The following is a 16,050-nucleotide window of genomic DNA, read 5'->3' as shown; positions in this document are numbered from 1 at the left end:
TAAATAATAAAATCACCAAATTTTTTTACCGTGCATCATTTTTTTGCAGTGTAGTCCGTATCCATACCTACAACTTTGCCCAAGACACCAAATCAATCAAAAAATTCCTTCAAAAGATACAGATTTTTGAATTTTCATACATCATTTTTGTATGGAAAGCTGCCAAATTTGTATGGAAAATTATATGGACAAACTAATGATGCAAAATGGCTTCTTTGGGCATACCGAAGGCACCAAAAAAGTTTCAGTCGGATTAAAAAATACAAAAAAAATCGAATGACCGAAATCCTAGAGAACTGCTCAGCTGTCCATACAAAAATGATATATGAAAATTCAAAAATCTGTATCTTTTGAAGGATTTTTTTGTTCGATTTGGCGTTTTCGGTAAAGTTGTAGCTATGGATAAGGACTACACTGAACAAAATGATTCATGGTTAATTTTTTTGGTGATTTTTAATTTCACTTTTTGTCACTAAAACTTGATTTACAAATAAACACTAATTTTATTTTTTTATTTTCTGATATGTTTTAGCAGCAGTTCCATATGAAAGTTAAAAAAAAAGTGCTTCAATTTTGCTCAATTTTTTCTAGGGGTTCCTGCGCCAAAATAAATAGACCCGTATTGTTTTGTTTGGCTATTAGGGTGGCCTACGTCGTGTTAGGGTTGTCCGAAAAATGACAATTTTCGTCGATTTTCACAAAAACCACTTTTTTTTCAAAAAATCATAACTTTGCTCCATTTCAACCGATTTTGGCTGTCTTGGGCGCAAATAAAAGGGGATAAGTTTGACTCCCAAGAAAAAATAATGTGGAGTTTCAAAAATCTAGCCTAACATTTGAAAAAGTCTTATTAAAACATCAAATGCCGTTTTGACGATGTCTGGACCAAAGATCCTATATCTGAAAATATTTTACAATTTTACATAATATATCAAAAATTGGGCGAGGTTCATTAACAGGATTCAGAGATAGGATTTTTTGAAAATAAAATCCGGGTTTTTCAAAGCACCGCGCGTCAAAACGGGAAATTGACGAAATCGGCAAAAATTCAACTTTTTTCAATAAAACTGCGATAACTCGAAAATTACAGCGATGACCTTTACATGTTAGGGTACCAAAATTTTCGAAATTGAAATACGCAACTGAATTGTTCAGATATAAATAGTCCAGACTAGATTTTGCAACGGCCTTCGAGGAAAATCACTTCGGAAAATCGAATCAAAGATTTTTTTTTCTGTTTTATTTTGGGTGTCTACCTCAAGTATGACCCCTGATTTACGCTAAATAATATTTTTATGTTCATGATCCAATTTTTCAAAGTCCCATACAAAGCTTCGGATAATCGATCTTCGGATAATCGAAATAAGCGAAACAAAAAAAAAAAAAGCAAAAAAAAACGTCACTTTTTTCTAAACTTATGTTTTGTAAAATAGCTATAACTTGTGATGGTTACAAGCAAAACCCTTCTGTTTGCAAATAATTTTTTTTTGTAATTGTCTGACTGGGAGCGGTCGTGACTGAATGGTTACGATGTTCGCTTTATAAGCGAATGGTTCTGGGTTCGATACCCATCTGCTCCCAACGAGAAAGATCTGGACTCATTGAATTTGGAATTAATGAAAAAACTTCAAGCTCACGGTGGGGTTCGATCCCCTGTCCTTAGGATTTTCAAGCAAAATGCTTTCCACTTAACCGTGGAGCATTGGTAGCTTGAGGAGGAATAAGACTGGTATAGTTGAATCCTAGAAACGGACAAAGAGTCAAATTGAATGCGAGTTGAACACCAGAACTCAAACATGATTGCATGCAAGATTGCAAGCGCAGTTGAAATTGAATCTAAAAATACCTCACTAAAAATAGCCTGGGCGACTGATAGAATTCATCCAATAAGAGATGAGAAGAATTGAAAGCATTCCTATTAGAAATGAGAACACACGAAGAATTCGAACAACAATGCCAAAGGTCGTTACCACTCGCCTAGGGTGGCTCCTCAGACCATTCACCTTCCCAAAAATCGTCCAACTCCAAGCGAAACTTACTTGAGGATACCGTGGAGATTTTCCCTTAATACTCTTAAAAAAGTGGAGCATCAACACTTCCCGTCTTCCAATTCCCTTTCCTTGTCCCTGGTGCGCGATGGAGATGGGAGCGGCCGGCAATGGACGGCTGCCATGGTGGTGAGAATCTGGTTCAGGTGGAATTGGTTCTATTCCCAATTATCGATTCCTAGGCAACTTGGGCTTAGAATCATCACATCACATGGCGAAAATCCAGTCTGCAATCCGCTAAAATCACCGTCTCCTAGCGAAGCGATTTTTTTTGTAATTGTCTGCTCTACATCCTTGTAAAACATTGTTTCACTCTAAAAAAATATTATGCAAGATTAAAAAAAAATGGTTTGTACCATGAACCACACACACAAACACACCCTGGAAGGTCGTCGCCATGTAAGTCAATAACTTCAAAAGAAAGCCCTTATTAGATACACAAATTCTTCAGAAGAGACCATTTCGACGCTGTCATCCTAACTTTTCGTTCGTCGCTTTTTGACATTTCGAGAAAAACGCGTTTTCATGTTTGACCTTGAATAAACAAACATGGAAGCATACATAACAAACAAGTTTTGTTTGGCTGAACATTCTGTGCATCGTCCTGAAGTTTGGTTGAATTTGGTTGCTGGATTCCCGAGTTATAATTACAATGTTTATGGTAGTCGAGCTCGTACCTGTGTCAAACGCGTTCTGACCTGATATCCCTTTGGCCAATTGTCACACTTATACTAATTTTCAGGCTGTGTCAAGACAGCACGACAAAATTGAAACTTCTTTCATATAAAAAGTGTTAAATATGCACGGAATTTTTTTTATTGAGTATGTCAGGATTGAAATCTCATTTTGAAGATCTGTGAAGGTCAAAAAGTGAGGTTTGGTGCAGCTTTGTAATATTGCATCCGTTTTGTGATCAATTTAGACCGTTATGCAAGCGTGACACACCGGCAACATATCGTCGCCATCGTGCTTACTTGTCGTACGTGCATTTTGGGCCAAATTGAGTTAAGAACGCCATTTTGTGCAGCTCACAATGCCTCACCTTTTGACCTTCACAGATCCCCAAAATTCGATTTCAATCCTGAGATATTCAACAAAAACCGAAAAAACTCCGTGCATTTTTGTCACTTTACATATGAAAGTAGTTTCAATCTTGTCGTGCTATCTTGTCACTCCATGAAAATTGATGTAAGTGCGACAAAAGGCCAAAGGGATTTGAGGCCAGGAAAATCAGGATGCGTTTGTTGCACGTACAAGCTAGACTACCGTAAAAATTTGTAATTATAACTCGGGACTCCAGCAACCAACTTCAACCAAACTTTGGGACAACGCACAGAATGGTGAGCCAAACAAAACGTGTTTGTTATTGTTTACATTGCGTGCTCTCGTTTTTGAATATTCAAGGTCAAACATTAAAACGCGTTTTTCTCGGAACGTCAAAATGGCGGGTGCGACAAGATAGCACGACGACGTCGATATATTGATAGGGTGTCCTTTCTCGCGTTTTGGTATGTTCAGATCCATTTTAATTCTCCATTCAATTATATCAAAGCAGTCTCCTCATTACCTGTTTTCAAAATTGACACCTCTATGAAATCAAAGAGGGCGAAAATACATAATTCTAGGTTGGGATTTAAGAAGGCATGTTTGGGGCATTTTAATAGTTTAGAATAAAATCAGAAGAAGTATTTAGTGAAGTTACGTTTAGTATACGTTATTTTTTGTTTAGTAACTGATAAGCACACTTCTTTCTACATTTATGGCGTGAACAGAAAAGACAGATGTCTTAAGTTCTTGGAATAAATAAATAAACAAATACTGTAAACAAAATTTTCACAAAAACTAGACAAAGTATGTCCAAAGTATGATCTGTGTGGCCCCGAATAATACCCTCGCATGTGCGCCCCTTGTACTAAGCGTAACGCACACCCGTAACGTATACATCCTGTCAGTGGACAGCTGTCAGTCGAGGTCAACAAACGACCAGGCCCCTTCCAACACCGATCTCCAGACGAACCAGACGTGTCGTGGATTCTCTCGGCGGCACCAACTTAGGATTCCCACATGATCGTTCAAATCAAATAAATACAAATACTTTCCTTAATTTTTGCGTTGAATATCATTAGTAATAATTTCCTCACCGATTGAATTAATACACAAGTCATTTAAACACTTACAACTTCCTTCCAAAACCCACAAATCACTCTCCAGCGGAAGTCAGAAAGTCTTACAAGTGTAACAGTCGTTAAACGTTTCCATTAAACAGCACCATTCCTACAATCGATACGATCTACACGGTCTATAATTTAGTCATTTGCATACGCACGTCTCTATCGCGCTCGAAACTCACACACACTTTATGAATTGCCAATATTTATTCGTACCAGTCATCTTCAGTCAGTCTGGGCCGATTCCCACCAGCCAGTCAACCATCAGGCTCTATAAATCTCGCATGAATTATTCATGACCGCATTAGTGCCGATTGAGAGTTCCACCGTGGATGCCGGAAAATTAAGCGTGAGGAAAATTCTGAGGGAAAACTCTGCAAGAACCAAATAAAAAAAAAATGGCCACTCGGGTGGAGCTGGCTCTGCTCGTTTGGATCGCGGTTTGGTCCACCGGCAAAGTTGAGGGTGTAAGAAACGAATCGATGGCTAAGAAAGTTGAAGCAGGTGCTTAACCAGGTTTGTGTGTGTTTGGGGGTTTTGTGCAATTGCAGAAAGCCACCGTCGAGCAGATGATGAAAACGGGCGAGATGATTCGGAGTGTGTGCATCGGCAAGGCGAAGGCCAACGAGGAGCTGGTCAACCAGCTGAAGGAGTCCAAGTTTCCGGACGCCATGGAGGTCAAGTGCTACGTCAACTGTGCGCTGGAGATGATGCAGGCGGTGAGTTGGTTTTTAAAGAATCCTTATGGTAGCTTTAGACCGAGAAATTCAATCCAACACATTTTAAAATTTCTTTTTGATAGTGATATCTTGTCGCATGTGCATTTTGTACTTATTTGAGTAAAGAACGCCATTTTGTGCCACCTTTATCGAACTTTTCAGTACTATTATCGAAAAGTAATACTTTGACTATTTTGTTTTGATTTGATCGGTGAATTTACTTGACATATAAAATTCTATTCAAAAAGCGTTTTTCGGAATTGATAAAAATTTCAACTATTTTTTCAAAACTCGTCGTATTTATTCCACTCGGTAAACCATGCAACAAGTTGCAAATTGAAGATTTTTTCAGCAAGTCGTAAATTAATCCACCAAAGCTATACCGAGCTTGATAAAAACATCGAGATTTACAGAATATGCAAAAGAACTTTCATTTAAAACTATTGCAGAATTTATTTTGAACGATTCAAAAATAAAAAAAAAATGATAATATCAGGGTTGCGAATGAGCGAGCAAGCCAGAAGCCGTGCTCGCTCATTCATGAGCATGCGCTCGAGATCAATGAGCGCTCATCAGTGAAGTAAGTAGATTTTAAGTGTGTTGATGAATTTAGCACAGGCCAATTGGATTTCCACTTTTGAAAATAATTTCATCGCGAAAAAGAGACACAAACTCATCTAAAGTTGTCAACTTATTTTTTTTTCAGAGTTTGATAATTAAGAAAACTAGTTTTCATTTATTCCCGATGAATACAAAATGCTGATTCGTTATTAAAGTGTTTTAATTTGCTTAGATTTTCAGATACTATTTTAAGCTTTCAAATTTAGAGTAAACTTTCAAGGAATGAAATTTTTAGGTGTTAAATAAGCTGTTAACAGGAATGCATCGATTTTTTTAAATTCATATTAAAATGTTTTTACTTGTGAGTTGATGAGCTGAGCTCATTTCTCATTTATTAATTTGGATCGACTCCAGCACATAAATAAGTTAGTTGATGTGAAATTCATCTATGACACAGATTTGACATTTATTATGCATTTACAAATAATTGATTAAACAAGATGAGGAGCCCAGGAATTGAAAATATGACGTAACGTTTTACCAAGAAAACATTTTTGTGTTCCATAAAAGATACTTTTCAGCTTTATTAAATAGTTCACTTTCGTGTGTTTCTCTTTTAATAACTTTTTTCTATTAATCGGATTATTTCTACTCAGAAAAAATAGTGTTAATTTGTAAGGATGAATATTTCCTCTTTAATGTTTTGATTTTTCCTCAAATTAGACTGAAAAAGTGGCACTATACCAGAAAAATGGTAAAATTACACATTTTCAGACATAAAAGATCTACCAACAGACTCAAAAACAAGCTCCAAAACAAAAAAATATGAAAAATAGCTTTATCAAATATTATAGGGATTAATTAGCCTATTCCAGCCTCCATTGAAAAAAAAACACCTCGAAGCTCTGCAAAAAAAATATCATTTACCCGTTACAGGTGAAAATGCCGCTCATTTTGCGCAATGAGCAAAAATGAGCGCTAGCGCGACCAATGAGCAATGAGCAATGAGTATTTTCGCTCGTAAAATAAATGAGCAAACATGAGCACGAGCAAACGTGAGCTAGCTTGTGTAGCGCTCCTCCTCATGAATGAGCGAAAAATGCTCGCTCATGAGCGGATGAGCGCTCAAAATCGAAACACTGGATAATATTTTTTCGTCTATTTTTTTTTCGTAATTTTGAGTTTTATATTATTACCTAGATTATCATTATCACTTAAGTTGTCAAATCGGGCCCCCACCATCACAATATACATAAATTGGATCTCGGATTCTTGATCAGAGGCCAACATAATCCCTTAGAACAAAGTTCTGCAAAAAAATCGAAGAGGGGTCTGGGTTGTGGGAGTTGGAGGCCCATATATAATAATCCTTCAGAAAGTGAACAAAAGTTTTAAAATATAACACATTTTCTCCTTGAACAGATGAAAAAAGGCAAGCTGAACTATGACGCGATGCTGAAGCAGATCGATACCATCATGCCGGATGAGCTGGCGGAACCGATGAGGAATGCTGTCAACGTGTGCCGAAATAGTGCTGATGGCATCAAGAACAACTGCGAGGCGTCTTACGCGGTGGCCAAGTGTATTTCCAAGAACAACCCCAAGTTTGTGTTTCCCTAGCACAAATCCAGCAATGCTGTGTACTTTATTGATGAGCAAACACCCACTCATATGCACACACACACCTACACAGTGAAATGTGAAGGTAAATAAATATTTATGTCCTGTGCGTCGCCGCGCCGTATTTGTCGAAATGGATTGTTATTTTTTCCTTCCTTCCGAAATGACCTGTTGACATGTCCGGAATAGAAATACATTGGTCCATAGGACCGTCCTTAATTGAGCACAATATATATCACCTTAATGGCAGGACCAGACCTGATGACCAAATTTATTGAGGTAGAAATATTGCTGAATTGTTGGTGAAGTGCTTTTTCGACAAATTTATGAGGGGAAACATTCGTCAAAGACAGAAAAATCAAAACCGAAATTACGATTCCAGAAAGCCTGAAACGTCAGCATAAAATTTCAGCAAATTGAATCCTTTAATTACTTTTTGTGGCGAAAGTGAGTTTTACGGGTGATGAATTTCGGTTACCAAATCGGCAAGCTATCAACTGCAATTCGGTTTTCCCTTTTTGAAATGGGAATGAGAATGCAGAGTTTGCCAAAAATGGAGAAAATCCGATTGCATCGGTTACAGAGCAGTCAAGGGCTGTCCTGAAATGGAAAGTGCATCGAACCGGATGTTAGGCAAACCGAAGTTATTTTGAAAATTTATTGAACCGTAATTTGAAATTGCATGGAACGTTGAGGGATTTTAGGATTCGTCCCTGTTGAAGAATGTTTTTATTTGCGAAATAAAACATTCGAATTTACAAAATACTGGCGATCGATTTTGCTTGATTGACTATTTAATAAATAAAAAAAAGTTCGTTCTACAGTATTGCTTTGGCGTTCTCGCTTGTGAGATTCCTACTCAAAATTTGGTGTCCGAAGGCTTGATTGTTGAGGTAATTGCAAACGTCTTTTTACACCTAAGTTTACATCCACCCCGGGATTCGAACTGACGACCTTTGGATTGTGAGTCCAACTGTCTACAAGCGACTCCACCTAGACAGGACCCAGGGAGACGACTTCTACGGTTAGACCGGGGTCTACATTTACTTCCCCGTCCGACGGAAGGCGTGATCAGACAAATCTCGTCTCGAAAAATGCCGCCTGGGTGAGAGGCAACCAAAATTTAACTTAACATTAGTTTAATGATATAATTTTGGTCGCCTTCCCTCTGTAATAACTGTTTAAACTGTCACCCAATTCTCTTTGTATACACAGTAAATAATATGGTAGTATTACATCTGGGAAGAGGTTTATCTTTAATGTCAGAAAAATGTGTAATTTCACCTCTGAAAATGTGTAATTTTACCACTTTTCTGGTGTAATGCCACTTTTTCAGTCTAGATAGAGGTAGAGGTCTGAGGTAGAATTACAAAATTAATTAAGTAATATTCAACCTTAAAATTTAAATTATTTTTACTGTGTATGTTGGCTTCGATACATTTCAACTGTGTTCCCCAGAGAAATATGTTTTTATTTCTGTTCTAGAAATAATAAAAATTGAGAATATTTTTTTTCTCAAAAATATATTTTGAAGATACGTAAATCACCGTAATGTTTTATCAGAAATTGTCAAATATGAAAGAACTTGGTACTTTCCATACATCCTTGATTTTTTTTTTCAAAAACCCGATTTAATACCACCTGGGGTGAGATAGAGCCTTTCTTACTAAAGAATATAACTTCTTTCAATTCACAACATCGACTTGATACAAAAAATCTTATGATGAAAGCAAGGTATTATTAATGATGTGTTTTCTAAAAGAAATTGAAAACGCAATTTTCACCAATAGAATATTTTTAATCGTACAAATTCTTAATCAAACAAGCGTTTATGACAAACGCTAGCATAGCTAGCTTCCAATGCGTGACGACACACACCGTGGTTTTGGTTTTCTAGTTTTGGTACGAGCCCAAAAACCGAACAAAGCAGGCGCAAAGCAAAACCGAGTTAACCGCACAGTGGGAAGCTTGCCATTCAGCGTCTACGAAAGTGAGAGAGTCAGAGATAGATATTTTTACAATCGCACCACTACACACTCAACCGAGAGAACCTTAGGTAGATAGCCATTGGCGTTGCGAACATTGAAAACTTTGAAAACGATATAAAGCTTCGAAGCTTAGAAAGCTCCTATTGGAATCCAATGAACTCTGTTAAAATAAAGTTACGAAATCACGACCAAATGAAGCTTGGGGAGCGTTCTTTTATTACGTAACGCAGTAGGGGGGGAGGGGGGGGTCGGAGGCCGTGTTACGCTCCATACAAAAATTTTAAAATTTGTATGGAAATTTTGTTACGAGGGGGGGGGGGAGGGGGTCTAAAAGTCCGATTTTTCGCGTTACGTAATAAAAGAACGCTCCCTTACTTAAAGGCGATTTTAGGAGCACACGGGAAACGAATTGTTTGTAGCGGGATGAATGTCCTATGTCAAAAAAGTTTTTGCATAAACATTGGACAGTTATGCAAAAACGGACAGAGCAAAAGAAACCGAAAAGCTACGATATCTTACAAGTTAAAGGAAACATCGGTAGACAAGCTACTACAAACGAGTATAAGTCGAGCCAAAACATATATGCGCCAGCATTCTCGCGCCAGTATTCGAAGCTCAACTTGACAACTTGTCGACTTGGCGAAGAAGCGTCGAAAATCGATGCAGTGTGAATTCATGCTGAATCGACATATTTACGAAGCTGGAAATTACGTCCAGCCTTAAAGTAAAACCTACACCTTTCTTTAGTAAGAAAGGCAAAAAATAAATCGTTCTAAAAATTGATCGGAATTGCCGATCGATGTCGAATTTGTTTCAGATGCTCACTCATGGTCTGTACTATAAATGTAGGAAGAAATTTCGGATAAAATCAGAAATGAAAAATGTTGGCGAATGTCACCAGGTGGGCTTTTACCTTTTTTTTAGGGTTAATCAAACGGCGTCGAGTTAGAACTCCAGAACCATATTATGAATCTGGATGAAAATTTGGAGGTTGTAGAGCTCGAAAAATGCAATTTTTGAGATAAATAAAAGTTATGAAAATGAAATTTTTTTAAACATATTTTCATTTGAAAACTGTGTATTTTGTTGAAAAGTCTGGCCGTATCCGAAAACAGATGGATATTTCGAAATTTGCACGGCAACTCGCCCAGGTTCAGCACACTAGCTTTCATCTGCATACAGAAAAATCGGATATATGGGAGCTGAGAACGGCACGACACAAAATTTTGCAAAATTTTACCACATACGAACATCACTCGACCTCCACGGAATATATTTTCTCAAAATTCGAGGGTTCGAGATAGACGAGTTCTGTCAAGGTGAATCGATAGAGCGTCGAAAATCGATGCAGTGTGATTTTTAAGCGGTTTTTCGGTTTAAAACTCATGCTGTATCGACATATTTACGAAGCTGGAAATGACAGCCTTAAAGTAAAACCTATACCTTTCTTTAGTAAGAAAGGCAAAAATATCGATATCGTGCTAAATTACATGATTTTTTTAGAAAATAATCTATTCTCTATCACCCACTTAATAATAAAAGATAAGAAGGAACTCTCCCAAATCAAGCATAAACAATAAACATGCCGAATGAACCTCATCAATCTTGGAGTGTTGGGCGTTGATGACTTTTGCCTCCTTGAAAAAACACTAACAATCAAACTTGATACAGCAAACCTAACGTTCCGTGCAGCGGAAAGGAACTCAATCAAAACCCACCCCTCGAAGAGGTGGAAATCCCTGCGCGTAGGAGCGGTCCCACTTTCATTAAGGTTAGCAATAATAATGGCTGTTTACGCTGGAAATCAGAGAGTGCAAACGAGCCGCGCGGACATGATGCTTTTCTCATTATTCTACCAAAGAAACAAGGTTGTTTTCTTTGGCACTTGAAATAAACCAGGGTAGGGGGGGAAGGAGGGTGGTTTATTTTCATCCGGGTGTGATTTCCGCTTCCGGTGGTCGCAGAGTAAGTGAGTGTTCTGAATGACGACAGTATGCCGTGATGACGATGTGGCGTAATTTTTTTGTAAAGGTGAGGAGAAAATTGAAATTTTGTTATTCTTGTACCGGTTTTGAAGAACGTAACTTTGAAATTGTTGTTGAAGCTGGAAAAGAATTAAGTTTGTCACAAAATCCTACTGGAAGACGAGTTTCGAAAAACTAAAATTTTATTTGAATCGTTCATTTCTAAAATTTATTCATTAAACTTCATTCAAGTCAAAGTCACCCCTCCAAACGGTGTGTGCCGGGGGAGGTTGTTTTCTCAACAGGCAACGCGTTCCGAGTCGCGGGTGGCATTTGCCTTCGAACTTTGTGATTCTCTCTCTGGCTTTCGGTTTGCGATTGTCACCGCGTTAGGTCCCAAAAATAGATGTGTTCATTGAGAGCAACCAGATCCCATTCGGCGTGGGCGGCGACCCCAACTCTGGTTCGACGACACGTTTCCTGCGTAGGTAATCCCTCTTCGTACACCTGCAAACCTCGACGACCTAGAATAAATTGGAGTGCCGGCATCCGGTGGGGAGGGGATGAAAGATGGCGAAGTGATGACTTAAAAAGGACGCAAAACGATGGATGAACGGCGATCTCATTTCATCATACTAATTGGTTCCGACGGTGTCATTAATCTCAATTCCTTGTCCTGCGTGACAGCAGGGGCGTTACGAGGTTTGGTGTTACTACTGACTGATTTTTATGATTAACAGATTAGGAACCTAGTTTTCAACGAGATCAATTTATCGTTTTTTAAATGATAAATTCAATATAGACAAAATTTTACATCAAAAGTCCTTAGAAGAAACAATAAGAATAGTAAAAAACGCCCCTGATCACAATCGAACAGGAAACGACGTAAATGGATATATGCCATCCCTCTTGGACCACCTCTGCCACGTGGCGACCGTAGATTATTGTTGCCAATGTTGCACAGGTACGATGGCGGGCAGGCAGTGTTATAAATGGAATCCGGGTCATTGAGGGCACACACACACAGGAACAACGATGAATGGTGTGTCGCTGCTAAAAAGAGAGAGCAAGGATGATAGAACTTTCACCTGCGTTTGTGGATGCTACAAATAGCTGGTAGGTAGCTTTTTTCCACGGGGGATGAAGTGTCTCGAGAATGGATCAATTTCATGCATAAATAATGATTTGCCTCTCGGTTGACGCTGAAGGTGATAAATGTGAGGTCTTCAATTTATGTGTTGATATCGCTCTTTTAACATGGTGAAAAATACAGCTTTTTTGTCAATTGTATAAAACATTTACCTATTTACCGAAGCAAGATCTAAAGAGGATTTACGTCCATAATTTAATACCTTTTTTAATGAACAAACCCTCAATTGCATGGCCACTAGGGAATCGTTTGTATCCAACCTCTCTTTGTAGACATGTCATCTAAGGTTTATTTAAGCCATTTTTGTGTGTATGGAGCCAGCTGCACTCTAGGGTGCCCAGAATATGGGACCCTAGACCTCGCTCCAAAAGCTGATTATTGCTTCTTGAGCCATTTTAGGATTTTGGGTCAAATATGAGCCAAGTCGGTCATCATTTACCCATTGATACTCGAGGGTGAAGTTTGTATGGGAAAAATCGAAAAAAAAACTTATAAAAAACACAAGTTTCTTACGGTTTTGTCTGCAGGGCGTGCTACTTTCATCCAAATATTCTCCGAAATGAGATTCTCATCGAAAATTCTACTTTTATTCCAAAGCTGTACAACTTGATCCTGAAAAGCTATTAGCGATTTTAAAATGCCAATTTTGTACGAAAAACATATTTATCACCAACTTTAGGCTCGAGTATCAATGGGCTAATTTTAACCAATTTCGCTTAAAATTTATAACCCGAGTACAGGGGATATTTTTTTTCTGGGCATTCTACTACACTCAACAATAGCATTTGAGAAGGGCGTGAGCAGCGCCGTACCCAGGGGTTGGCATTGAATTGATGATTGAACAAAGAAAACTGCGCTTAAATCGATGATTGAACAAAGTTGTCATAATGGTAAAAATCCTAAGTTGATATTGAAATCAGAAAGGGCGCAAAAAGTTAAAGATGAATCACTAAATAACTTAAAAAATTGGATTAAAAATTATAAATTTAATGGTTTATGTAGAACATTTGGGGCGAAAAATCAAAATCAAATACAGTCGACTCTCTGGCTGTCGATCTTCTCGATATCAATAATGCTCCATGTACCGATGAATTCTTCAGTCCCTTCAAACTGCATACTTCGATTGTCTTTATTCCTCGATATTTTCTCTTGCTTGAAGGATCTTTTCCTCGACGGTCCCTTGAATTCTATTTGCTTTAAATATCTATTCCGGTTGTCAATAATTTTTCTTTCTCATGGCTTACATAGACATTTTTCTTTGAGAAACGAAGCTTTGAAGGGTGTTTGACATTTATTTGTTTTTGTTTGCTGGACGTTGCCATGATTCTTTCCTATAGCTGGTTAGCAAGAAAAAAACAAATTTCAATCGAGTCTTCATTTTGCATCGTTCTGTAAACTGATGATTCTCTTCCTCGACGGTCCCTTGGATATTGACAACCAGAGAGTCGACTGTATTTAAATATTTCCACCACAACGTTTTTGATGGTTTACATTAAAGCATGTGAATAATCATGAGAGGCCAGCGTTTTTGAAAATTTACATAAGATACTAAACTGATTTTTTTGTTAAAAGTGGCGTCCGTGTAGCAAAATACTTCTGGAGGTTTAAATGAGCTGGTGAAAAAAACTTTATCATTGAAGTTTTTTTCACAGCAGAATAACATTTTTAGACTAGGCCCCATATTTAATTATTTCATGTTATTTTAAATACCAGGATAACCAAATTGTTCTGATTTAGACCCAGTTTAATATTTTGAGTTTTCTATTAGGTATTATAATTAATTTTAAAATTTAAATACATATTCACATTTCAAATAAAATATTTACATTAAAAATAAAATAAATCTCGAGTTCAAAGAAAATTGCTTTAGATATATTTCATCGTTTCAGGAAAATACCAAATTTCTGATTTCAAATCAATCTTCTTCATTTAAATTGGCCTGCATAAATTTTGGAACATGAATATTCATTATTATTATTATCTATGTTTTTAAACGCACAGTTTTCTCAAACATCATCCTAAATTGCTACTTTTTAAAAACTGGTCAACATTCGTAGATTAAGAGGTAAAATACATTTTTTGGTGACGTCGTCATTGTTCCTTGAATTTGCATAATCAACAACACCAAGTACTACAAATATTTCTCAAAAGTGAAGTAACCTAATTTTCAACCAAGCCAAAAGATGGTTCACTTTATATTCATCAACTCTCCTGAAGACTACAACGCTCTAACTGCAATAGTTTTCGGCAATTTTATTTTTTTTTTAAATCTAGAATCAGTGAAAAAAAGTATCATGTTTAAGAATATGCATATATAATTTATCAATATATAAAATAGGGAAGCTTGAATCGTACTGAAAAGTGGTCAAAGGAAAACTTTAAGAAAATTCCTTGGCCGAAAAAATAAGACCAGTATTTTTTGTTTGGCCCTTAGGGTGACCTGCGTCGTGTTAGGGTGGTTCAAAAAATTGCTATTTTCGTCGATTTTCGCAAAAACCAATTATTTTCTAAAAATCATTACTACGCGCCATTTTAACCGTATTAAGCTTTTTGGACGCAAATTTATGGATCATCGCTCAAATTTGGTAGTTTTCGCATTTTTTGTGGAAAATGAATTATTTTCAAAAAATCATATCTTGGAATCCTGTTCATGAAACACCACAATTTCTTGTACTATTTTTCTAAAATTGTCCAAGGAATCCAATAAAAATATATTCAGACATACGCTCAATGGTCCCGAGACCACAACAACCGCATTTCAAGTTATCATACGACCTATTTCAAATATAAGGGTAGATTTTTGAAACTCTTCACTTTTTTTCTTTAATACCAATCAATTACCTTCCATTTGCGTCAAAGACACCTGAAATCGGTTGAAATGGCGCGGAGTCATGATTTTTTTTTGCGAAAATCGATTTTTTTTGGATTACCCTAACACAACCTAGGTTACCTTAAGGGCCAAAAAAAAATACGGGTCCAATTATTTTCCAGTCCAACTATGAGCCTTGGAAAACTTGTAGAAAATTCCTTGGCCGAAAAAATAAGACCAGTATTTTTTGTTTGGCCTTTAGGGTGATCTGCGTTGTGTTAGGGTGGTCCAAAAAATCGCTTTTTTCATCGATTTTCGCAAAAACCAATTATTTTCTAAAAATCATTTCTACGCGCCATTTTAACCGAATTAAGCTTTTAGGACGCAAAATTTATGGGTCATCGCTTAAATTAGGTAGTTTTCGCATTTTTTGTGGAAAATGATTTATATTCAAAAAAATCATATCTTGGAATCCTTTTCATGAAATTCCACAATTTCTTGTACTATTTATCTAAAATTGTCCAAGGAATCCGATAAAAATATTTTCAGGCATAAGGTCTTTGGTCCCGAGACCACAACAACCGCATTTCAAGTTATCATACGACCTATTTCTAATACAAGAGTAGATTTTTCTTTAAAATAAATCAATCTACCTTTCATTTGCGTCAAAGACAGCTGAAATCGGTTGATATGGCGCGAAGTTATGATTTTTTGATTTTTTTTTTGCAAAAATCGACGAAAATTGTAGTTTTTTGGACTACCCTAACACAGCCTAGGTTACCTTAAGGGCAAAAAAAAAAAAAAAAATACGAGTCCAATTATTTCCCAGTCCAACTATGAGCCCGATCGGACAATACTTTTTTTTCGAATCATCCTGTTTTCGTGGGGAATTGCTGAATAAAAATGTTTCGACAAGCATAGTTTTTGAGAAGAATCAGGTCAAAATAACAAAATGAATCAAAATTAGAGCAATGTTTTCTGACCAACACGCCAATTTGCATTCATCTCCACACAATTTCAATG

At 37.0% G+C, this 16,050-nt stretch overlaps 2 protein-coding genes across 11 annotated transcripts in view; one reads left to right on the top strand and one right to left on the bottom strand.

Annotated features, from left to right (window-relative positions):
* Positions 1–16,050, bottom strand: part of LOC120414454 (SCY1-like protein 2) — a 233,476-nt gene that overhangs the window by 139,328 nt on the left and 78,098 nt on the right. The gene's annotated exons all lie outside the window — the stretch shown is intronic.
* Positions 4,504–7,252, top strand: LOC120414453 (general odorant-binding protein 72-like). The gene is made up of 3 exons (XM_039575641.2): positions 4,504–4,683; positions 4,768–4,935; positions 6,919–7,252. Exons 1-3 carry the CDS (start codon positions 4,615–4,617, stop codon positions 7,114–7,116), a joined length of 435 nt encoding a protein of 144 aa, XP_039431575.1. The 5' UTR covers positions 4,504–4,614; the 3' UTR covers positions 7,117–7,252.

The sequence above is a fragment of the Culex pipiens genome, chromosome 3 (genome assembly GCF_016801865.2).
Source record: "Culex pipiens pallens isolate TS chromosome 3, TS_CPP_V2, whole genome shotgun sequence".
Lineage (NCBI taxonomy): Eukaryota > Metazoa > Arthropoda > Insecta > Diptera > Culicidae > Culex > Culex pipiens.
Note: the sequence above shows the minus strand (reverse complement) of the source record. Positions and strands in the feature narration are given on the sequence as shown.

What these genes read in the sequence shown, in the direction of transcription:
- LOC120414453 (XM_039575641.2), top strand. Translation starts at nt 4,615, where the DNA reads ATGGCCACTCGGGTGGAGCTGGCTCTGCTCGTTTGGATCGCGGTTTGG. An exon ending in CCACCGGCAAAGTTGAGGGT is followed by an intron (nt 4,684 to 4,767) that starts GTAAGAAACGAA and finishes GTGCAATTGCAG; the next exon opens with AAAGCCACCGTCGAGCAGAT. An exon ending in CGCTGGAGATGATGCAGGCG is followed by an intron (nt 4,936 to 6,918) that starts GTGAGTTGGTTT and finishes CTCCTTGAACAG; the next exon opens with ATGAAAAAAGGCAAGCTGAA.